Here is a 25,889-nt window from a genome sequence, read left to right on the forward strand (position 1 = left end):
CTTCCTGAGTAACTGAAAATATCAAGCTAAGCTAATTTGGTAGTGAAATATTCACACAGTGAACCACACATTTTTAGTCAGAAGGCCCCTTGCCACACACACACAGAAGACTGGGCTTTGTATGAATGTTTCAAAAGACAATGAAGTTATTTCATGAATAGTACTTTAATTGCAAGACAAAGGATTTCAAACTAATCACCATGATAAGACCAGTTACGGCATGTCAGCTTGAAATATATTACACAGTTACTGACTATATTCCCTGCACTGTATGTTTCATGCTTTTAACTCATTTATTTTGTAGCTGGAGGTTTCGGTTTCCCACTCTTCCTCACCTATTTCTTTCCATCTGTTCCCCCCACTCCTTCCTGGCAAACACATATTTGTTCTTTGCATCTATAACTATACATACACAGTATAATAATTTTGAACTGCTATATTGTACATTTGAAGTTAATTTTGTAAATCTACTATTCTTTAGTAAGAAAGAAAAGGAAATGGTGCTTAAGAGGACATGGGAGTTATTTACTGAAGCAAGTTCATTGGATATAGCAATAAAGGTAGAAGTGACGTGGAGAGGGCTGCTTTTATTCACTTTTGTCGAGTGATAGACAAAACTAGATTTGACTGGACTGAAATGATGAGAGAATGCATTTTCCTTAAAATACATTTCCTGAAAGAAGCAGTGGACATTCTAGGTTATGCTTGTATCTGAAAAAGATGAAACATAGAAATGAAAAGAAGCTGATGTTGATAATGTTGCTGAAACTCTGCCTGTGTTCTCTGGTGCCGAATAGAAACATAGAGACAGGTTTTGGTTGAAGTAGGAAAAAGTAACTTTTATTGTGCTGCCAGGCAAAGGGGGCCACAGAGGACTAATGCACTCAAGACTGTGTGACCCACCCTGGAGTGGGATAGTGAGGAGTGTTATAGTGTTCAAGGAGCAATGTGTGACCAACTCATGGACAATTCTTGGACTGGTTGGCATCAAGGTGAAGTTTCAAGCATCATCAATTTTCCGGTTTCAACCAGTCTAGAGTCTATGCTCTCATGATTCGCAGTTTTCTTTTGGAGGGGGTCTGCTTCTTGTAAAAATATCTTAGCAATGTGTGCCATGCCTTTATATATTTCAGAGAAATAGGAGTTCAGTGATTCTGCCATGTGGTTGAATTATAACCTAAATTGTTACCAGTTCCCCAGCCCAGTAGCTAGTCTTTGTTTCTACATCTTCACATTTCTCTCTTCAATGAGGGATGCTGGGAAAATTGGTCAACTACATGCAAAAGAATGAAACTAGAACACTTTCTAACACCATACACAAAAATAAACTCAAAATGGATGAAAGACCTAAATGTAAGACTAAAAGCTATAAAACTCTTAGAGGAAAACATGGGTAGAACATTCTTCAACATAAATCACAGCAAGATCCTCTATGACCCACCTCCCAGAGTAATGGAAATAAAAACAAAAAATAGACAAATGGGTCCTAATTAAACTTAAAAGCTTTGGCACAACAAAGGAAACTATAAGCAATGTGGAAAGACAGCCTTCATGAAACAACTGACAAAAAATGAATCAATCCTTGATTCTTGAGTCAGTCTTTTACTTTAAAAACAAAGACACAGGGGTTTGTACAGTTTCAGAAATACAATGTATTAATGCTACTGCTGCCATAACAAAGTGCCACGCACTGCATGATTTAAAACACCAGGAATTGACTGTCTCACAGTGCTACTGCCTGGAAGGCCCAACATCAATATGTCCTCTGGGTCATGCTTTCTCAGACTGCTCTAGGAGACAGTCCTTTTTTGCCTCTTCCTGCTTCTCATAATGGCTGGCCATACCTAGGACTCTTTGACTTATAGGTATATCACTTCAGTCACCTGGCTGTCTTTTCCCTTTGTTTTCATATTGTCTTCCCTTTGTTAAGAGTTTTGTCTGACTCCAAATTTCCTCTTCTTATAACACCACTGGTGCTAAAGAGCTTGAGGCCTATAGTAATGATGTCTTCACTATTACACTCACCCCAGCCCTAAATTCCAATAAGGTCACAGTCTGAGGTCCTGAGCAATAGAATGTCAACACAACATTTTAGGCTCATAGTTCAACCTCGTAAGATATAGGAAGAGGAAATTTCTTGAGTCTACACACAATATACATAACTCAGACAGTAAAGTGTCTGCCTACAATGTGGGAGACCCGGATTTGATCCCTGGGTTGGGAAGATCCCCTGGAGAAGGAAATGGCAACCCACTCCAGTATCCTTTCCTTGAAAATCCCATGGACCAGGGAGCCTGGTAGGCTACAGTCCATGGGGTCACAAAGAGTCAGACACAACTGAGGGACTTCACTTTCACTTTCAGAAGTTTACAAAAATTAATTCTATCCCATGGGATAGATTGCGTAAATATTCATAGATATTACATAAATTAAGTTACCCTCAACTGCAAAGACCCTGTGTAATTATTGATTACTGGATATTTGGGCTTGTAAAGGACTCTGCCTGGGTGTGAGATCCAGGGCAAACATGTGTGGTAGGGTCTTTCTTCAAACAAACACCTTGCTTAAGTGCATCATAAAACTCATAAGCCCATGAAGAGCATGATTATTTAGCAAAAAATCTTCAGAATAGTGGGGAAAGGGAATTGGTTACACACTGGGTCATCCAGTGAGGGTGCATTCAGATTGTTTACAGTACTCAGATGCTACCTCTTCCTGTTCAGGGCACGTGTGCTTACTCCCTCAGTTGTGTCCGACTCTCTGCAGCCCTGTGGACTGGAGCACACCAAGTTCCTCTCTCCAGGGGATTCTCCAGTCAAGAATACGGGAGTGGGTTGCCATTCCTTCTCCAGAGGATCTTCCCGACCCAGGGTTTGAACCCATGTCCCCTGCAACTCTTGGATTGGCAGGTGGATTCTTTTTCCACTGAGCCATCTGGGAAGCCCCTTTCCTGTTGAGAGCCAGGGATAACATCAGACTTTGTTATTGTCAAATGTGTCTTTTTAAATTTTATTTCTCCTATCAGGAGAAAATGAGATTTTTATTTCACTGAAACAATATAAATCTTCTAGAGGCTGCAGCTCTCTAGCACCAGTCTTCAACGTTGGTGACATCATTATGTCATGGTGTCCATGAGTACTCTTCCAGCAGCTCTCTCAAAGGCTGCTACTGCTCTTCAGTGAAGATCACGAGTGCATATCTGAAAAAAAAAAAAAGAAAATATATGCAGAAAATGTGAGCAGGAATGAATTTTCAAGACAAATGAAATTTATCATTCACAATTTTATAGCATAATTGTAAAGCAGCACATTTTCAACCATGTCATCACTAAATTATTCAAACTATAATCCATGCTTTCCTAAGGAAAATTTTAGGGTAATCACACTCAAGAGTGTTAAAAAATAAATTTCAAAATAAATATATCTAAATTAAATAGGATATCACATCATGAGCAAATTGAATTTTATCTAGGAATGTAAAGAAGTCTCTTAACAATAGAAAATTTAAAATGGCATTCACTACATTAAAAGAATAGGAATAGAAACCATGACAAGATTGAAACAGATGCAGCAAACAAAAGCATACAAGAAAATGAAGTCTCTTCCCACAAAAAAAAAATCTCTTAACAAACAGAAATAGAAAAGAATCAAGCTAACTTTTAAGAAAAGGCTATAAAAAACTAGATACAACATGACTAATGTTAACATATCAGAAGCATTTTCTTTAAAATGTGGAACAATTTTTACCATCAATATTGTGCTGGAAATTCCACCCATTTTAACTATATATTATATATAATATAATTATATATTATATAATATATAATTATATAATATATATTATATATATTTAACTATATATTAAAAATAATTAATTTTTACAATATAGGAAAAATAAAATTGTTACTAGTAGATGTTATGTTTTCCAGTATTTAAATGAATCCACAAATTATTAGAAAATTATGAATTGTCAGAAAGTATGTTGAACAGAACAAGAGTATCCAAAAGAGTTACCTTGCTAATAAAAACAACTATTTTAAAAGATAATAAAAGTATATAATTGCAAAAGCAATAGATACATATAATAGACACATATAATAAATACTATGCAGTAACTGTTTAGAAAAATTATGTTATGTAAGACAAAAATCAATACAAGAAACACATTGTAAATGAATAAGAAAATAATATATAAATACAACCTAAATTAACCTAAAGATTGTGTAAAATGCATGATTCTTCTAAAATTGATATAGATAAGCAAAGATCCAGACCATTTAAAAAGTAGAAAACTAATAAGAAAATTACTTTCACAATCATCCAGCTGTGTCATCAGGCTATAATACTAAAGCAGTGAAATGTTGAGATTTCAACAAAGGGAAAGGGAAAAACTTGGTAAGTATTAAAGCCATCTTACTCCTGGATGTCAAGTCCACTGTCGGAAACTGATTTAGGGCACTTTTTTCCTGCAAATCCATTTCCTCTCCGTGTAGCATCTAGCTGCTGCAACACCATCTTCATTAAGGTAAAAACATATTTCATTCCCTGTCATATTAATCCTACAATAAAGGAATCAAACAGTATGCATTAGGGAGTCCTGTGACTTCTCTCTTGGTCAGTGACACCTTTTGAAAAAATATTATCTGTCTAGAGCTCTGAAAAAGTATGCTGTTACACAGTCCTTTCTTGCTAGGGTTAAGATGTCTGTACCAAATTGGAACAAAGGAGTCTCCCTCCCAAGAATCTGTATTTGTTAAACTAAGTTACACATTATAGGTAGAGCCGTCAATTTGTAGGAACCAATGGTTCTTAACCCTGGGGTGAGTTTGCCTTCCACCAGTCCTTGCAAAGGACACTTGGGAATATCTGAAGACATTTTTGGTTGCCTCAAGTGGAGCGGAGCAGGGAGAATTGCTACTGTCTCATGAGTAGAGGTCAGAGATGTTGCCAACATCCTATTGTGCACAAGAAAGTGCTCCCTCCACACAGGAAAGAATGATGTGGTCCAAAATGTCAATTTTTCCTGCTATTGAGAAATTCTAGCATAAACTAAATTCCTAAGTGTGTGGCAGTCACAATTTGGGGTGTTTATACTGGGTCATATATGCAGTGAACTCAACTTTTTAGGTCCAATTCTCCATGTTGTAAAATAGAAGGTATGAAGCCCAGGTTAAATTGCAACTATCAGTGCAAATAAAAGCAGGTTAAAATAAACAAATTTACCTTGAACTGTGAAACTTGTCAGCAAACAGATAGCGTGAAGTTTGTGAAACAGATATAAGATTAGAGAAAATAGGGTAAAATCATGAAAAAGTCTACTTTTATTGTGTATGTGAATCTCAGGTCTTTACTTTCAAAGCAACCAACTAAGAGGTCTTTTCCCTTATAGCTTTTTTTTCATTTTTAAATTGAAATATAATTGCTTTTCAATGTTGTGTTATTTTTTGCTTTACAACATCATGAATCAACTATATGTATACATATATTCCCTCCCTCTTTAGCCACCCTCCCACCTCCTATTCCATCCATCTAGGTCATCACAGAGGACTGAGCTAAGCTCTCTGTTATATAGCAACTTCCCACTAGCTATCTATTTTACACATGGTAGTGTAAATATAGGCCCGCTGTGGCTCAGAGGGTAAAGTGTAATACAACTCTCTCAATTTGTCCCACCCTTTCCTTCCACTGCTATGTCCATAAGTCCACTGTCTACATCTGTGTCTCTCTTCCTGCCCTGCAAATAAATTCATCAGGACCATTTGTCTAGATTCCATACATATGTGTTAACATACAATATTTGTTTTTCTCATATCTTGATTTCCAACCTCTCTGGTTGACCCTTGAAACCAGTCAATACATGATACACTAATCCTTCCTCCACTTTTCCAACATGCAGACCAATCAAGGACTGTACAGAAATACACTAATGTACAGGTTCTAGAAGGCTGCACTGTGTGTGTGCTTAGTCACTCAGTTGCGTCCGACTCTGCAACCCCATGGATTGTAGCCCACTAGGCTCCTCTGTCCATGGGAATTCTCCAGGCAAGAATACTGGAGTGGGTTGCCATGCCTTCCTCCAGGGAATCTTCCCAACCCAGGGATCAAACCCAGGTCTCCTGCATTGCAGGCGAATTCTTTACCAACTGAACCACCAGGGAAGCCCAAGAACGCTGGAGTGGGTAACTTATCCCTTCTCTAGGAGAACTTTCCAACCCAGGAATTGAACCTGGGTCACCTGCATTGCATGTGAATTCTTTACCAGCTGAGCTATCAGAGAAGCCCAGAAAGCTGTACTATCTAAACTTAAATAATCCCAGAAAAAAGACACTCACCCTTTGCTAAATATGTTTTCATCCACCCATTGTCCCGTTAGATTTTCTGTCATGTCTCGCCAAATCCAGTGATCAGAAGTGCACTTGAATCGCTTAAGAAAATGCTTTAGAGACAAAATAAAATTCATAATTTTACTTGTCAGTTGTCATTACAACTTATTGTGTTCTTCTTGCTTTGCAGGTTGTGAGAAGAAAGGTGACAAAGCTTCAAATTCTAGTTTCACTGGAAAATAGCTATGTGATTGTGAAAAAGTATTTTACCTTCTGACCCTCAATTTTCTCATTTATGAAACAAAGAGAGAAATTTGTCAGAGAAATTTTCTTTAAGACACGTTTGATTCCAAATTGATTCATATTCAGTATGAAACTCTATTCCTCCGAGATTTTAGTCTGTGAACTCCTAGAAAGCTAGACTTTTCAACTGAGTTCTTACACAGACTTCCTAATCATCAGATATGTATTATAATGTTTTTTTCACTTCCCAGTAAATACTAGTATATTGAATTTAATGCAACATTTTACTTCAATATTTCTTCCAATTATCACGTTTGCACACCCATACACACACATCTTTCATGTATCCAGTTCCTTTAGAACCTAATTCCCAAATTTCAATTTTTTTTTTTTTACCAACTATTTACTTTTCTAAAGACATCATTTGGGGGGAAATTTTTATTTTTTCTGATATTTCTCCTTATTCATTTGATGTTGAAATTTTTCCTACCTTAGAGACTTTCGTGCCATAAAATTATGTTCTACACAGAAAGTCACTGAGTCTACCTGCCCCAAAATAGTTGCAAAACCATAAACTTGACTTTGTATCACTCCACATTTCAGTTTTATATAAATACAAAGGAGTTATGACAGATAACAACATTGTGGTCTGTTCCTACCTGGTAACAGTGATGCCAATAACCTTGGCATTTTAATATACCATCTTCTATAGCATTTCATGAATTTATTTGAAAAAAAAATCCAATTCGCTGAGACAAGCTATGGGTTTCCATAGGAATCTATTAAGAAAACAGTGTCCCTGGATTCACAGGGTTTCCTGTAGAGTGAGCAAATCCATGCAAACTTCGAGTTACAAAACATTCTACTAAATGAGAAGACTATGAGTATAATAAATACAGAGTGAAATTTTAGTTTATAGAAGAAGCATCCCAGTCTTTATGGGAGACTGTCACATAGGATGTACTGTAAGAGGCGTATCTGGAAAGAGTAAAATATTCCATGACAAATACAGAATCCAGGGAGAAAAGGACAATTCATGTTCTAGGCTTAGGAAAAAAGCTTGTTTTAAGGCAAAAAAACCAAAAAAAAACAAACAAGCAAGACAGGATGTATGTATTGTAAATCAACAGGATATATTGCACTGAATAGCTGGAAAAAGTGGAGGAAGATGTGGAGCTGGGTTTTTGATGATAGGGAACTGGGAAGTGACAAGGTACAGGGAAATGTCCTATGAAAAATATTGAACATTATTTGCTTAATAAAGAATAACTCATGGAGCTGCTTGTTAAAAAGACAAGGTATGGTAAAAACCACTACAATATTGTAAAGTAGTTAGCCTCCAACTAATAAAAATAAATGAAAAAAAAGAGGCAAAAGAAAAAAGACAAGGTAATTCTAAATAGGTGCAAATAAATAGGGTGAAATTTTCATGAAGCAAGCTTCATCTCATTTTAACTAAGAAAATACTTTGCAATTTAAATAAACATTTGTAATATTTTAATTAAACCATTTTAAAATAGCCTTTTAAAATTCTTTTATAGTTTCTTTCATTACTTCTTCACAGATACCATATGCAATAACACCTTCATTCTGTTTGTCACTTGTTATTTATTTTTTTTTCCATCCTCCTGCTTTGTTAGCCTTTTTTCCCAAAAAGAATTGTAAGGGCTGTTTAAGGATTTCTCAGAATGTTTATATTAAGAGTCTTGTTAAATTCACCAGTGAAACCATTTGCTCCAGAAGCTCTTTGTATTAAATTAAGCCTGCATCTTACCTTTTGACTTGGTATGCCTACTCTTAACATATCTAGTTTTTCACATATTATTCAGGTTTCTCTGTCTTTTCTTGCTTCCAAAATGGTTTAGTTTCCCTACACTGATCTATAAATTGCCCCAGCCTAGTTTGTATCTCGGAGAAGGCGACGGCAGCCCACTCCAGTCCTCTTACCTGGAAAATCCCATGGATGGAGGAGCCTAGTATGCTGCAGTCCATGGGGTCGCTAAGAGTTGGACACGACTGAGCGACTTCACTTTCACTTTTCACTTTCATGCATTGGAGAAGGAAATGGCAATCTACTCCAGTGTTCTTGCCTGGAGAATCCCAGGGACGGGGGAGCCTAGTGGGCTGCCATCTACGGGGTCGCACAGAGTCCGACAGGACTGAGGTGACTTAGCAGCAGCAGCAGCAGCTGTTTGTATCTAAATTTGAACCAGTCAGGCAGATTGCATAACTATACATTGTTTACCTTGAAAGTAATACACAGTTCTTTTAACAATGTTGACAACTATGCTGCCGTACATTTAAACAATCTTGTATTACTGCTTTAATCGCTCAATCGTGTCCTACTCTTTGCAGCACCATGGACTGCAGCCCGCCAGGCTCCTCCATCCGTGGAATGCCCCAGGCAAGAATACTGAAGTGGGTTGCCATTTCCTTCTCCAGGGGATTGTTCTGACTCAGAGATGGAAATCCCCTCTCCTTCATCTCCTGCATTGGCAGGCAGATTCTTTACCACTGAGTCATCTGGGAAGAACACACACACATTTTAATGCAGTTAATTACCTTTTAAATTGACCCTTTACTTTTAAAGAAACGGAGCAAAAGTAAAAAATATACTTGTCACGTAAGTCACCCAGGGAAAGAACAGATTTCATAAGTGCAGAGGTACAGGGTCTCATGCTTGTTAAAGCTCTTGGAGATTCTCTTTATTTATTGCATTTTTCCATCAGTGTTTTTTGAACAAAGATTCATTAACCTTTTAATTTGTACCTGCCTATATGCTACAGCAATGGATACAATTTCAGATAAAATATGGTGGCGATCTGGCCACTGGAAACTCATAACTTCAGCCTAGAGGGAAACTTTCAATTACATCTATTGCATTGTTGATAGTGAGCACTCTGACAGGCTGCCATGAGATCTCAGAGAAAGACAGGAAAGCAAGATTGATTAGCCAGAGGAAATTTCCTCCAAGGAAGTGAAATGGAGAATTCCATCCTTCTTCTTCAAGGGTTTTAAAAGTTTTCCAAATAGTGTAAAGCTCGTCTATTCCTATTCCTTAAAATGGAAAAGCTAGCTATCAAGTCTACAACTTGATCAGAGTCTTAAACTATCCAAACAAAATATCACTAGCTTTTTCAATTGTATCTCCTGTGGCATGTTCTAAACTTCTTCGACATTTTGCATATATAAACAGGCATGTTTGAAATGCTTTAAAGACCATAATGGAATTTGAATACTTCCAGTATCTCTACTTAATGCAATTGATAAGGAATGCATATTAAATTACTTACTTTTTCTTTTGTAGTGGTAATCAAAACTAGGTTAGCGTTTTGAGACAAACAGTCGTATCTACTTGAATTCCAATCTTGTTCTTCTTCAGAAAAATAGTAGCATTTATCTTGGAAACCAATCCAATTATCTGAGCAGAAATACCGAGCACTCTTATCTTCTTTAACTAGAGCAGAGATAAATACATATTTTAAGAATCAGATGAAATAATGTCACTGTGTTTTGAGATCATTGAAGAAGGACGGGATTATGACAAAAAAGATGATGCTTATGGCCAGAATTGCGTGTCTATCCCATAGCCGGTTGAAAATCGACTTCATGTTAGGTTAAATGAGAACAGTTCAGAATGTGAGAGGACACTCACATTGCTTTCAACTCCAAACTCACTGATTCATAGGCCTTCCTAGAGCAGTCAATGTGATTTCGCACATGTTAAGTCACTTTTGTCATTTCCAGTATAATAAAATATAACAAAATCAGGTGGTACTAAAAAACTGATTTATTTTAGACTGTTATAAATCTAGGATAGATTTTAACCTCTAAGAAAGCAATAAAAATAATAAAACACTATATAACTAACAAGACATGCACTCGGTTTCCAGTTGTAACTAGATACCACCATCATTGTGTGGTTCCAGGTTAATCAACTGAAAGAACTCATAATGAAACTTAGAAGATGAAAATGAAGCAGAATTCATTATTGTTGGAGGCATTGTGCATAGGAAGTTCACAAGCCTTTTCATGAGTTTCCTTTTGTAGTTGCTGCAGTTAGATGTTTCTAGACTTTCCGCACCTGGGTTTCTCCAAACATACTAGTGCTTTAAGCCAAAATCATTAGTGACTATTTCCTCTTTAGCCTTCCATATCATCTCTTCACAATTCCTTCCAATTGTGTCATGCATAGTTCTTATATTAAAATCTTTTCTATAGTAACTAGTTGTATTGTGGTGATCATTTTGAAATATATAGAAATGGTAGAAATAAAATAAAATAAAGTTGTATTCTTGTAATATTTGTGCCATCTACTTTTCTGAACGCTCCCAGACTGAATCAGTTTTTGGTATCAAAAGTGGTTCTAAGGGAACAGAATCTTAAGGATGAGATATGCTATTGGTTTTCCAATGTGATCTGCATTAAAGGCATTGACCCAGTCACCAGTTGTAAATGGGATGCTGGTGATCTATGGTGCATAGAGGTAAAACTACTAGTTAAATTATCACTCCTAAGCACCTCATACCATACATGTACCTGTAGATGGTAAACATTTTAGCACCCTTCTCTTAAATACTGATAAAGCAATGGTCCAAATGTCTAAGTGAAAGTGAAAGTCCCTCAGTTGTATGTGACTCTTTGCGACCCCATGGACTATACAGGCCATGGATTTTTCTAGGCCAGAATACTGGAATGGGTAGCCATTCCCTTTTCCAAGGGATCTTCCCAACCCACGGATCCAACCCAGGTCTCCTGCCTTGCGGGCGGATTTTTAACCTGCTGAGCCACAAGGGAAGACCAAGAATTCTGCAGTGGATAGCCTATCCCTTCCCCAGCAGATCTTCCTGATCCAGGAATTGAACTGGGGTCTCTTGCCTCGCAGGCAGATTCTTAACCAACTGAGCTATCATGGAAGCCCATGTCTAAATGTCTAAGAATAATAACATTTGAACACCATAAGTAACAAAATTGAGTTGACATACACCCAGAGCTAAAAGCAGCAACTACAGAATATACATTCTCAAAAAAGCATGCAAAACATTTACTAAAATGTGGGACAATAAAGTTTTAACAACAGATTTTAAAAGGTTGAAAACATTAACAGTGTGCCACTTGACTGTAGTAAAATTGAGCCATATTCCAATAAAAATTTTTTTAAAAAAATCACCAAAGGCTGTAAATTAAGAAGCACAATGCTAAATAATTCATGAATCAAAAAGGGGAAAAAAAAAAGAAATCTTGGGAAATAAAATGTGTTTTAAATGAAAGGTAATTACATATCTTTTTATATATGTTATATATATCATATTAAAAATTATGGATACAACTAAGCTTGTGGGTCTTTCTCTTTTAGTTTTGGCCATGCCATGTGGCTTGTGGGAGCTTAGTTCCCCAACAAGGGACAGAACCCGGACTCTCAGCAATGAAAGCATGGCATCCTAACCATTGAAACACACAGTACATTTCCTTTAATCTTAGAGGAAAATTTATTGGTTTAAATTTATGTTTTTTAAATTAGCTATCTCGAACAATTAGAGTGATAAATTAAATGTAAAAAGTAGAAAGACTCCATTAAAAAAATAAGACCAGAAAGCAATTGAATAGAAACTAATATTAAAGCAAAAAAGTCAAGAAACTCATTGTTGGCATTTTGAATAATCTAGAATAGATAGAACATTAGCTGAAAAAAGAAAAACACCTTTTTAAAGGGAAGCAGACAAATTAGCAATAGTAGGAATAAAAGAGAAATTTCTGGACAACACAACAAACTGAGAAAGAAAAGGTAAATGTGAATAAATACTCTGTGTAGTGAAGAAATTAAACTTTTAATGAAAAAAATTCCACACAAAGAAATCTCCCAGTCCAGGTGGCTTTAAATGTGAACACATCTAATCATTTAGGTAAGACATAGCTATGTTACCCAATCTTTTTCAGAAAACAAAATAGGAAGGAATCTTTTACAGCTCAGTTTTACAGGCTAGCATAATCTTGGTGGCTCAGATGGTAAAGAATCTGCCTGCAGTGTGGGAGACCTGGGTTTGACCTCTGTGTTGGGAAGATCCCCTGGAGAAGGGAATGGCAACCCACTCCAGTATTCTGGCCTGGAGAAGCCCATGGACAGAGTAGCCTGGTGGGCTACAGTCCATGAGGTTGGGAAGAATCTGACACCATTGAGCACCTAACACTTTCACATAATTTCAGTATTGCTGACAACACTGTTATCAAATGGGAAATTATAGTTCGGCCTTGTATGAGCATATGCACATATTATCGTAAACAAAATATTAGCCAGGTTAATTCAAGAATGTTACAAAGGTTAATATTTTATGATCAAATTGAGTTTACTCCAGATAGGAAGGTTTATTTTAACATTTTGTAAAACTTTGTGTAATTCAACACATTAACAGAAAGAAGAGACAAACTAAGCATTTCTCAATAGTACTTGATAACATTTTATGTCCTTTTAGAATAAAATTCTTTGGCTATCTAGGAATTATTTAATTAAGAATAATCAAATAATATTTATTTGATTAAGAATAGTCATAAATAATCATTCTTAGTAGAGAAATATTTAAAACTTTCTTATGTATATTAAGAATGAGATAAAGATGCAAGTTCTCACTAGTTCTCAATATTTTACTGGAACTATTAGCCAGTGAAATGAGGCAATATAAATATATAAAAAGATATAAAGATTTCAATAGAATAAATAAAACCACTATTATTTGCAGGTAATCTGAATGCTTACATAAACATACAAATGAAAATGAAGATGAAATATTAAAATTAATAGTTAACATAGCTATTAACATTAACAAAATCTAAAGAAAAATTAATTATGTTTTCTGATCACAGTGGAATTAAAATAGAAATAAATAACAGAAAGATAATTGGAAATCCCCAAAATATGTAGAGATGAAAGAATACACTATTAAATAGCACCTGGGTCAAAAAGGAAATACAAAGAATTTTAAAAGCAATTTGAATTAAACAAACATGAAAACACAACTCATCAAAATTGATGGGAAGAAGTAAAAGCAGACCTTAGAAAAAAATAAATAGCACTGAATTCATACATTAGAAAACAAGAAAGTTTTAAAATCAGCAATCTACATTCCTTCCTTAGGAAACTAAGAAAAGAAGTGAAAATTAAACCCAAGAAAAACAGAGCAGAAATAATAAGAATCACAGAGCAAAAAACAATTAAACTGAAAACAGAAAATTAATAGAGAAAGTCAACAAGAGCAAAAAGCCCTTTCTTTGCAAAGAACAATAAAATCACTAAGCCTCTAGCCAAGTTAACTTAGAAAATAAAGGAGAGATAAATTAATCATATCAGAATAGAAGAGACAACATCACTACACATGCCACAAAAGATAATAAAAGAATACTATGAACAAGTTAATGCCCACAAGCTTAATGACTTAAATAAAATGGACCAATTCCTTAAAGATGCAATCTTCCAAAACTCACAAAAGAAGAAATAAACAATGTAAATAGGCTCATATCTATTAAAGACATTGATTAATAATCAGTAATGTCCTAAAACACAAAGCAACAGGCTCAGATGTGTTCACTGCCAAACAACTGAGGAAGAAAACAGCAATTGTTTACAACCTCTTTTAAAGTATAAAATCAAAGGGAATGCATCTTAACTCATTACCTGAGGCCAGCATTATCTTAACCACAAAACCAAAGACATTCAAAAAAAAAAAGAGAGAAAACTACAGACCAATATCTCTCATGGGCATAGGTCCAAAAATCCTTATCAAAATATTGGTAAGACAAATCTAACAGTGTACAAAGAGAATTATACACTATGAAAAAGTAGGATTTATCCCAGGTCTGCAAGGATGATTCAACATTTGAAAATCCATTAATATAATCCATCTTATCAACAGGCTAAAAAAGAAAAATCACATGATCATATCAATATGAGCATCTGAAAAATTTAACACTCATTCACAGCAAAAATTCTCAGTAAACTAGGAATAGAGGGGAGCTATGCCAACCTGATAGACTATTTACCAAACAAACAAACAAAAAAACCCTACAGCTAATTTCTTATTTAATAGTGAAAAATTGGAGGTTTTCCCTCTAGAATCAGGTACAAGGTAAGGATATTCGTTCACAAAATATTGCAGTTAAATGAGTAGTAAATGTGAAAAGCAGTAACTGTGAAAAGAATTTCCTAAAGGAAAACAATCCTGAGTATTCATTGCAGGGACTGATGCTGTGGCTGAAGCGCCAATACTTTGGCCACCTGATGCGAAGAGCTGACTCATTGGAAATGACCCTGATGCAGGGAAAGATTGAAGGCAGGAGGAGATGGGGATGACAGAGGATGAAGATGGTTGGATGGCATCACCGACTCAATGGACATGAATTTGAGCAAGCTCTGGGAGATGATAAAGGACAGGGAAGCCTGGCATGCTGCAGTTCACGGGGTTGCAAAGAGTTGGACACGACTAAGTGACTGAGCAACAAAATGTGAAAAGGACCTTAACAGTATTTGTCATCAAGAGAATGTCAATTAAAGTTGCAATAGGTACCAACAAATGTACCAACACACACTCATCAGAATGGCTAAAATGGGACTTCCCTGGTCATCCAATGGTTAAGAATCCACCTGCCGATGCAGGGAACATGGGTTTGATCCCTGACCCAGGAAGATTCCATATGCCTCGAGGAAGCTAAACCTGTGTACCACAGCTACTGAGCCCATGCTTTGCCACAAGAGAAGCCACAATGAGAAGCTCCCACACTGCAACTAGAGAAAACCTACATGCAACAACGAAGACCCAGCACAGCCAACAAATAAATGAATAAAATTTAAAAAAGAAAGAAAGAATGACTAAATTGGGTAAAGCTGACAACAAATCATTGACAAAATTTTTGAGCAACAGACATTTGCATAATCTTTTGGTTGGCCTATCTACTATCTGTGGTATTATCTACAAAAACTGACCTATGTATCAGTTCAGCTCAGCCGCTCAGACTATCAGGGTGGAAGATTTTGTCATAATCATCTTTACATCTCCCTATGCCTTAATGTAGATTGTATAATTCATAAGCATTCATTCATTGATACCCACTATATATATCATGGTGATGCTTTCTAAGGCCCACTTGACTTCACATTCCAAGATGTCTGGCTCTAGGTGAGTGATCACACCACTGGGATTATCTGGGTTGTGAAGATCTTTTTTGTACAGTTCTTGTGTGTATTATTGCCGCCTCTTCTTAATATCTTCTGCTTCTGTTAGGTCCATACCATTTCTGTCCTTTATCGAACCCATCTTTGCGTGAAATGTTCCCTTGATATCTCTAATTTTCTTGAAGAGATCTCTAGTCTTTCCCATTCTGTTGTTTTCCTCTATTTCTTTGCATTGATCCCTGAGGAAGGCCTTCTTATCTCTCCTTGCTATTCTTTGGAACTCTGCATTCAGATGCTTATATCTTTCCTTTTCTCTCTGCTTTTCATTTCTCTTCTTTTCACAGCTATTTGCAAGGCCTTCTCAGACAACTATTTTGCCTTTTTGCATTTCTTTTCCATGGGGATGGTCTTGATCCTTGTCTCCTGTATAATGTCACGAACCTCCTTCCATAGTTTATCAGGCACTCTGTCTATCAGCTCTAGCCCCTTAAATCTATTTCTCACTTCCACTGTATAGTCATAAGGGATTTCATTTAGGTCATACCTGAATGGTATAGTGGTTTTTCCTACTTTCTTCAGTTTAAGTGTGAATTTGGCAATAAGGAGTTTATGATCTGAGCCACAGTCAGCTCCCGGTCTTGTTTTTGCTGACTGTATAGAGCTTCTCCATCTTTGGCTGCCAAGAATATAATCAGTCTGATTTCAGTGTTGACCATCTGGTGATGTCCATGTGTAGAGTCTTCTCTTATGTTGTTGGAAGAGGGTGTTTGCTATGACCAGTGCGTTCCAAGGCCAAATTTGCCTGTTACTCCAGGTGTTTCTTGACTTCCTACTTTTCATTCCAGTCCCGTATAATGAAAAGGACATCTTTTTTGGGTGTTAGTTCTAAAAGGTCTTGTAGGTCTTTATAGAACCATTCAACTTCAGCTTCTTCAGAGTTACTGAAGTATTACTTAGAAAGCATCACTACAAACAAAGCATCACATTACTTAGAAAGCATCACTACGAACAAAGCATCACATTACTTAGAAAGCATCACTACGAACAAAGCATCACATTACTTAGAAAGCATCACTACAAACAAAGCTACTGGATGTGATGGAATTCCAGTTGAGCTATTTCAAATCCTGAAAGATGATGCTGTGAAGGTGCTGCACTCAATATGCCGGCAAATTTGGGAAACTCAGCAGTGGCCACAGGACTGGAAAAGGTCAGTTTTCATTCCAATCCCTAAGAAAGGCAATCCCAAAGAATGCTCAACCTACTGCACAGTTGCACTCATCTCACATGCTAGTAAAGTAATGGTCAAAATTCTCCAAGCCAGGCTTCAGTCATACATGAACCGTGAACTTCCAGATGTTCAAGCTGGTTTTAGAAAAGGCAGAGGAATGAGAGATCAAATTGCCAACATCTGCTGGATCATCGAAAAAGCAAGAAAGAGAGTTCCAGAAAAACATCTATTTCTTCTTTATTGACTACACCAAAGCCTTCGACTGTGTGGATCACAATAAACTGTGGAAAATTGCCGGGCCTGCCGGCTAGATGAACAGGTCGAAGACGCAATCACCAGAGCACCTGGGAAATAAAAGACTAGGAAAGATGGGGTTGAGAGGGACGGAGTCAGCTTGTGACTGATTCCGATGACTTTATTGAGGGGTAACATACATATATATACTAACAGGATTCACCGAATTTTAGATCAAAGACTTGCATACGTGCAGAACTGCAGACACTAGTTTTAGCTCAGGAGTTTTATCTTAACTCCAGCAGAGCATGGCACCAGCGTCTTACAATCAGGTAAAGACTACCTAGACATAAGCCATTCACAGGAGCCTGATAATCTTATCAGAGTCAGGAAAATGGGCAAATGGTGGCTGCAGCGATTTCCTTGAGGGAGGTGAGAAAGGCCAATTTGCACTTTAACAAATCAAGGGTGGCAGGACAGAGAGGGGCCTCTTGAACTCTCTCAGGGCCGAGAAGGGGCCTGAGCAGTCAGGCCGGCTCCCCGCAGAAAATTCTGAAACAGCTGGGAATACCAGACCACCTGACCTGACTCTTGAGAGTTCTGTATGCAGGTCAGGAAGCAACAGTTCGAACTGGACGTGGAACAACAGACTGGTTCCAAGTAGGAAAAGTAATACCTCAAGGCTGTATATTGTCACCATGCTTATTTAACTTATATGCAGAGTACATCATGAGAAATGCTGGGCTGGAAGAAGCACAAGCTGCAATCAAGATTGACAGGAGAAATATCAATAACCTCAGATATGCAGATGACACCATCCTTATGGCAGAGAGTGAAGAGGAACTAAAAAGCCTCTTGATGAAAATAAAAGAAGAGAGTGAAAAAATTGGCTTAAAGCTTAACATTCAGAAAACTATGGCATCTGGTCCCATCACTTCATGGGAAACAGATGTGGAGACAGTGGAAACAGTGTCAGACTTTATTATTTTGGGCTCCAAAATCACTGCAGATGGCGATTGCAGGCATGAAATTAAAAGACGCTTACTCCTTGGAAGGAGAGTTATGACCAACCTAGATAGTATATTAAAAAGCAGAGACATTACTTTGCCAACAAAGGTCCATCTGGTCAAGGCTATGGTTTTTCCAGCGGTCATATATAGGTGTCAGAGTTGGACTCTGAAGAAAGCTGAGCACCGAGAAATTGCTGCTTTTGAACTATGGTGTTGGAGAAGATTCTTGAGAGTCTCTTGGACTGCAAGGAGATCCAACCAGTCCATCCTAAAGGAGATCATTCCTGGGTGTTCATTGGAAGAACTGAAGCTGAAGCTGAAACTCCAGTACTTTGGCCACCTCATGAGAAGAGTTGACTCATTGACAAAGACCCTGATGCTGGGAGGGATTGGGGGCAGGAGGAGAAGGGGACAACAGAGGATGAGATGGTTAGATGGCATCACTGACTCGATGGACATGGGTTTGCGTAAACTCCGGGAGTTGGTGATGGACAGGGAGGCCTGGTGTGCTGCGATTCATGGGGTCGCAAAGAGTCAGACATGACTGAGCAACTGAACTGAACTGAACTGAACTGATATATATCATGGAAAATGGGAAGGGAGTGAGAATAATGAGAAAAGATTATGACTGAGGCAGAAAGGAAAAGTATCATACAGTAGGAAGCTCTGAAAACAAAGTATAATTTAAGAAATAACAGGATGTAATTTACTCACCTGAAAAATGTATAGCAATACCTATTAAAACAATATTAATAACTACAGATATTGCTAATGCAAAAATAAGTCCTTTACTGCTTGTCTTTAACATCTGAAACTTGTACTGCTTGTCTTTAACATCTGAAACAAAACAAAACACCACTTAGATTAAGAAACAGGTAAAAGAAAGACCTAATTTGGATTCAAAACCATACCTGACAAACTTCTTTACGCTATTTCTCAAGGAGATGACACAAAATATACTTCCTCTGTTTGTCATGTGGAAAAGAAAAAAAGAAACATGATTTATCCTTTTTGCTGAAATTCCTCATGAGAAACTTTTATCAAATCCAGATGTTACTATGAACTTTACTGCCACAGCCCAAGGGATCAAATATATGACTTTTCTAGTCAAATTTCCTCAAGCCTGAAGCCACCCCCAGACCTTCAACACCCTTCTATGGTGAAATATTAGCACATCCTAACATTTCTTGAATATTTCTAAGAAAATCTACTTTATAACTAATAAAAAGTTTAATTTTAAAGGGTAGACAGTCTAGTATACTTGAAAGGCCACAGAATAATCAATCAAAAAATTTAGAATTGAGATTTTCACCACCAACAAGGGAACTTGGATGAGTCACTTTTTTTTTCTAGTTCTGTGTTTCCCAATCTACAAATTCAGTAGAACAGAACAAATTTCTATGAGGAATTGTTTTTCTTTTGTTAGTGGTCATTTAGGAAAAAAATAGAATTGGTATGCAAGTTTCTTGAAATGAAACTTTTTATTATTTCATGTGATTATAAAATATTTGTCCTTAATGTAAAATTTCATGAAATGTAAAAAATTATAGCAGATACTTTAAGATAGATAATAAAATTATTGATAAAATTGATTCTCCCTGTCTTTTTTACTTAGTGAAGAACTAGTTGCTTTTTTTGTTGGATAAATTTTTTCCTTAGTGGATATATAAAAGAAATAATTATTTTTAATCATGAATTTTTTTTTTTTTTTTTTTTTACTGTACCATGCGGCACTTGGAATCTTAGTTCCTTGGCCAGGGATTGAATCTGAACCCCCTGCCTTGGGAGCCTGGAGTCTAAACCACTGAACTGCCAGGGAAATCCTTCTAAGAAATTAAATTTAAAATAAATCTAAATTTACCCTCCTTAGAAATAGCCGGTGTTATCGTTCGTGTTAATATCCCTCCACACATAGATCTTTTTAATCCATTATTACATATATAACCTCCCTCCCAAATACTGGTAATTTTAAACGAGTACGATCATCATTTGCCCACTGTTTTATATTCTCATATTTTCAGTTAACACTTTGTTGTTCTTCCTACCTGTAACAAATTGTTAAAAATGGCCCCAAAGAATCATGCCTCTCTCTGTCCAATGCCCCTTTGGTGCACAATCATGCCATTTCTCCTACCACAAGGTACATACTGCATTTCCCAACACTTAAATATGAATTGGTCTTGTGTCTCCCTTTGACCAATAGAGTGTGGTAGAAGTGACACTCTGGGACTTCAGAACACAGACCTTAAGAGACCTCGACCATTAACATCTCTCTTTTTTTAAATTAAAGGATATATTATGTACTATGTTTTCAGGTCTGGGTTATAACAGGAATTAAATAAAAGAAAATGGAAGTTGTTCAGTCATGTCCAACTCTTTATATAGTCCATGGAATTCTCCAGGCCAGAATACTGGTGTGGGTAGCCTTTCCCTTCTCCAGGGGATCTTTTGAACCTAGGTCTCCCACATTGCAGGCAGATTCTTTACCAGCTGAGCCATAAGAGAAGCCCAAGAATATTGGAGTGGGTAGCCTATCCTCTCTCCAGCAGGTGGGGAAGATCTGCTGGAGAAGGGATAGTCAAAACTTTTATTAACCTTCCTGTGTTAGTGTTCCCGTATTTCCATATTTTCATTACCATATGAGTAGGAGTTGAAGGTTACTTATTGCTCTATTAAGCAGAATTATTTTAAAATCATTTTCCTATTCATTGTTTCAAGGAGGTCTTCAGCTATTTTGCCATCCTTTTCTCCAGAATGATTGTTGAAATTAGTGACTCCCAGTTAAAAAAAAAAAAAAAAGAAAATCCTAGTTTATTAAAGGGGGTATTTTGAGAATCATAAAGAGCTTTAAAAAGAGGAAATACTTATAAGCCACAAGAGATGGTGGATATCCTGTTAATATGAGAAATGCTCTGGGTACTAGTGATATAAATCATTTCTATCTCAAAGTTGGCAAAATACTAGATCATTCAACTTTGTGGAACATATGGAGATATCCTACCTGCAGAAAAACCAGTCTCAACAAAGATGCAAGTCATGAGTGTGGCAAACAGAGTGGCTTTCATTACATTGGCACAGAGGCAGCAGAACTAGAACCAAAGGGGTTATGAATGTTGATATAAATACCCCCCTGATGGCTCAGAGGTAAAGAATCCACCTGCTGATGCAAGAGACTCAGGTTTGATCCCTGGGTGGGGAAGATCGCCTGGAGAAGGAAATATTAAATAACAACCCACTCCAGTATTCTTACGTGGAAAATCCCCCAAGAGTCAGACACCACTTCTTGACTAAAGAACAGCAATAACAAATACCTTCTTCTAAGTAATCACTGAAAAGAGATAACTGAAAACTCTCACCCTCAAGTTCAGTGTCTTACAAAATCTGGGAAAGTTCATATAACCCTGTAGGGAATGCCCCACTCAATTCAATATCACAACCACCAAGATTAAATATACTGTCAGCTCAATGAAGTAGGAACTTGGAGTGATGTTTAGTTTGATTTAAAGCCTTAAAGAATTGGAAATTTATTTCACTTCTGAATATGCAGGTACATACTTAAATCTGCTACACAATTATTCCCTATTTTATCTGCCTACTCCCTAAGCCTTAAAATCTAGTTTTGCACACTCAGTATAATTAGTTTTCATCTTTAAAATTCCTTGTTTCTACTCTTTTACTCAATCCTTAATACCTGCAACTTACACAAATATCCAAAAGACAAAAGCAACAGAAAGTGTTGGTCTCTCAGTATGAAGTTAGTATTGAAAGATGAATTTCAAAGAAGTTGCTCATAGTGTGTACAATGAATGTATGCTCAATTACTTCAGTCGTGTCTGGCTCTTTGCGATCCCATGGACTGTAGCCCGCAGGCTCCTCTGTCCCTGGGGATTCTCCAGACAAGCATACTGGAGTGGGTTGCCATGCCCTCCTTCAGGGTAATCTTTCTTTCTTTTTTTTTTTTTTTTCACTGAAGAATTTTATCCACATTTAAGTGTGAAATAATACAAACAGCACTCAAATTCTTTCTTAAAAATAGACCAGGGAGAACATTTATCCAATTTATACATTTATCCAATTTATCTCTGAAGCCAACATTACAATATCACGACCACAAAATTGTTGTTAAAAAAAAGCCAACTATAGAAAGATATCCTCCATTAAATGGAAGCAAGTACTTAGTAACGTATCAGCCAATGCAGTACAGTAAACACACAGAGAGACCGAAAGCACACCCCAAGTGGGGATTTGTCTGGGCGACGCAAAGGGGGAGGCCTGAACCCAGAGCGGGGTCTCCTTCTCAAAGGGTGCCCCCCACAAGACGTCCCATACACGCAGGCAGTCCCCGCGGACGAAAGCCATCACCACACAAGGGCAGAGTCGCAGGTCACCGTGCAGACCAGGGAGCCAGAGACAGGAGGGCTAGCTTCGCGGGGCCACAGTCTCCAACTGCCGACAGGAGACTGGGGCTCCCTCCACCCCTGGCCCCCGGGGGCGCCCAGACCAGCTCTTGCCTGGAGAGAGCGGGGCATGGCCACCTCACCCCACCTCCCTGGCCTCCTTCCTGGACAAGAAGCCTCACAGGCCCAAAGCTGCCTGCTGCCCTGGGGGCAGGGAGGGGTGGGGGTGTGCACTTAGGGCAGGGAGCGAAGCTTCCAGCGACTGGAGCTTCATCCTCCCCTCACAGGGTAATCTTTCTGACCCAGTGTCGAACTCACATCTGAGTCTCCTGCATTGCAGGCAGATTCTTTATCACTGAGCCACTGGAGAAGCCCAGTGTGTACAATGAAGGAATATTAAAAAAAAAAAAAAAAATCCCAGGGCAGCTTAATAAAAATCTATTTAATTAACAATGTAACTAAAATATTTCTACATTTATCCCTGTTATAATATAAATAGCTAAATGTTCCAATCATTTTTCCCATAGAGAAGCTTCACTGACAACTAATTTCTCTGTTTCTAACTCTGATCTCCTCCAAGGAGAGAAGAGAAAAGATCCAGGGTGACCAGTGAATTTAAAACCAAATACAATCCCCTTTTTCTGAGCTCACAGCTATAGAAAAAAATCACAAAATACCAATATGCAGAAAGAATAAGAGAAAATAAAATTTTTAAAAATATTAAGAGCTTAGAAATGAATTACAGGACACACTAAGTTATTACTACTTCAATGGTGTTTAAAATGTCAAAATACATACATGTGATGTAGATATTATATATACTACATAAAATTTAATTTATATATTTATGTGATACATATAAATTTATACATAAAATATATAAATTTACACTGTTTATTGATATATAAAGCAAAAACTAACACTGGTTTTATGAGTGGGTAGAAAACACTCTTAAAACTTTGTTTTAGATATTTTCACATTATCTAATATTTGATCCCATTGCCCCTAACCTTCTTTGATCTAACCTTAGAATTATTAAATTGTGAAAAAAAATGAGGAATAAAGCATTTATACATGCTAATATGAACTGCAACAATATTTTTGACTGTTGCATAATGCTGGTGTACATGTGTTCGTGTTCAGTTGTGTCTGACTCTTTGTGAGCTCCTGGACTGTAGCCCTCTAGACTTGTGGAATTTTCCAGGCAAAAATATTGAGGAGGGTTCCCATCTCCTCCTCCGCGGGATCTGCCTGACCCAGAAATCGAAACCAAGTCCCTCGCATCTCCTGCACTGACAGGAAGATTCTTTACCCCTGCACCCTCTGGGAAGCCCATAACACTGGTAGACTAAAACAAAGCTAAATGGAAAAATTTAAAACTTACCATCATCACTAAATCACAGATTGCTTTCTTTAATGCACTTTAGCTTCTTTTCCTCAACTCTGTTTCTACCTATTTAAGGACCCCTGTTCAAAAAACTTTGAAAGATTGTCCTGTTACTAATAGATTTAGAATTTGGCTCTTACCTACTCTGAACTTTCTATTTAAAACATCCAATGTCACCAAATTGTTTTCTAAGTTTTGTGTTGTTGGTTTTTTTTTTAGTACATTTTCTTTCCTTCTCCATTTAAAAATTGCCAGAGACATCTCAAGAATATTAGGGTACCAACAATTGCTTAGATAAGAATAGAAGAGGGAGATAATCACTCTGCTATTAAGTACCTCTAAAGAGTAGTTTATCTTGACTCTACTCATGGCCCATAAACAATCTTTTAAAATATTACAAATATTTGCCAATTATTTCATATCACATATGTATTCTAGACATTGAATGGCTATGGTTCATATTTAACCTCTCTTGAAGTACAGATTTGATTGAATATTTAGTAAAAATGGAACCTATCTTGAACAATTTTACAGTATGGATAATCTTCCTCCATTATCAATTAAGATAAAGTGAATCTGAATTACAAGGACAAAATAATCAATTATCAATTTTAGTTTAACAGAAAAAAAGTGGTTTTTTTTTTCTTTTTTTTGCCTTGATGGAAAAAAACTGCAAAACCCTACTCAGGACTTTCAAAACTTTTGTTATGAAGTTATGATTCATAATTTCAGTAAAGAGCTTTCATTCTGAACAACTGAAAATGTTCTTACCTCGCTTCTTTTCATTAGCTTCTTGTTTGCTCGCATCCTTGTGAGCTGACTGCATACTTGATGACTTCTCTCTTCAAAGTTTTAATTTTAATGTGAAAAAAAAAAAGAAAAAGTTTTTACAACACAACTCCAAACTAGAGTTAAGCTACTCTGAAGTAAAAGACAGCTTATTTAAGTCGATCTCTCAAAAGGAAAGTAATCATGTGATGAAGATTGAGTCATACTATTAGCTATATAGTTTGCTTCCTGGGAAACAAACACAAAACAATTACCGGAAAGGAGGGAAGTTATGCTAAATAGTGAAGAGAAAAACATATATTCTTCTTTGCTCAACAAAGGATCATCATCTGACCCATAAAGCAAAAACCTTCATGTGGCACTTAAATTCTCACGAAAGTGACACATAACTAGTGACGCACGACTCCTTTAATTCATTAAAGGGCACGCTTTAGGACGTTATGGTTTCATTATCAAGCGTTAAGAAAGGCCATCTCAAAGATGATGAAATTAAAGAGAAGAGAGCTATGCTTTGAAGTGGTTACTGAATCCGAAATAAAAAGCATTTTGTTTTAAACAGAAACATCCTGAGCAGAAGCTTGCACAAGCTTGCGTGTGCATATTCACATGCGTGCGCACTCACACACAGAAAAAGAGAAAAAGAAAGTCTAAAAAGTACTCAGAAAGCTACATGAATATTCATGATGATAATGTTATTATGCTAATGTAATTGATGACAAAAGTCTTGACTCTCTGTATACTGATGTCCAAAAAATTAGAGACAACGTTTTGGAGAAACAGAAAAGAGCTTTATTCTTTGCCAGGCAAACGGCAAAACTCAGGAGGCTAGCGCCTCAAGAACTGTGCCCTGCCTCTGGGAAATAGGCAGAGGTTTTGTATCCTAAGGAAGGTCTTCCTTTATTTTCTTTTGCAAAATTTCAAAACAGCCACAGCTGGCATCAGGCAACTGGATATCTGGGGCTGGTCTTTTCTGAAGTTATCAACTGTGGCCTTCTTTCTGAAATGAAAAATGTTACAAGAGGGAAAGAATGCCAGATGCAGAGTATAATTCATACAGAGTCAGAGAGTATGGGGCTCAGTAAGTTCTGGAGATGACCCTGGTGCCAGGCTCCTTGC

At 37.0% G+C, this 25,889-nt stretch overlaps 1 protein-coding gene across 2 annotated transcripts; it reads right to left on the reverse strand.

Moving 5' to 3' along the window:
* Positions 1-1,582: 1,582 nt before the first annotated feature.
* Positions 1,583-25,152, reverse strand: LOC122423222 (C-type lectin domain family 2 member B-like). 2 transcript variants are annotated; one of them, XM_043439993.1, is made up of 7 exons: positions 25,028-25,152; positions 24,756-24,826; positions 18,915-19,037; positions 9,859-10,022; positions 6,332-6,435; positions 4,417-4,558; positions 1,583-3,199 (listed from the first exon to the last, which is right to left on the reverse strand). In XM_043439993.1, exons 2-6 carry the CDS (start codon positions 24,808-24,810, stop codon positions 4,450-4,452), a joined length of 555 nt encoding a protein of 184 aa, XP_043295928.1. In that variant the 5' UTR covers positions 24,811-24,826; positions 25,028-25,152; the 3' UTR covers positions 1,583-3,199; positions 4,417-4,449. The 2 variants fall into 2 exon arrangements, with proteins under 2 accessions (XP_043295928.1, XP_043295929.1); XM_043439994.1 differs by lacking the exon at positions 25,028-25,152 and adding an exon at positions 19,112-19,165 and having other exon boundaries at positions 24,756-24,975.
* Between the last annotated feature and the right edge of the window lie 737 nt (positions 25,153-25,889).

Source organism: Cervus canadensis, chromosome 21 (genome assembly GCF_019320065.1).
Source record: "Cervus canadensis isolate Bull #8, Minnesota chromosome 21, ASM1932006v1, whole genome shotgun sequence".
NCBI lineage: Eukaryota > Metazoa > Chordata > Mammalia > Artiodactyla > Cervidae > Cervus > Cervus canadensis.

Bases quoted from the DNA above. Each gene is read 5' to 3' on its own strand.
- LOC122423222 (XM_043439993.1), bottom strand. From the start codon at position 24,810: ATGCAGTCAGCTCACAAGGATGCGAGCAAACAAGAAGCTAATGAAAAG. The intron at 19,038-24,755 runs GTAAGAACATTT...GTTTTGTTTCAG, and splicing joins AGCTAATGAAAAGAAGCGAG to ATGTTAAAGACAAGCAGTAC. The intron at 10,023-18,914 runs GTGAGTAAATTA...TCTCTGCTCTAG, and splicing joins TATTGCTATACATTTTTCAG to TTAAAGAAGATAAGAGTGCT.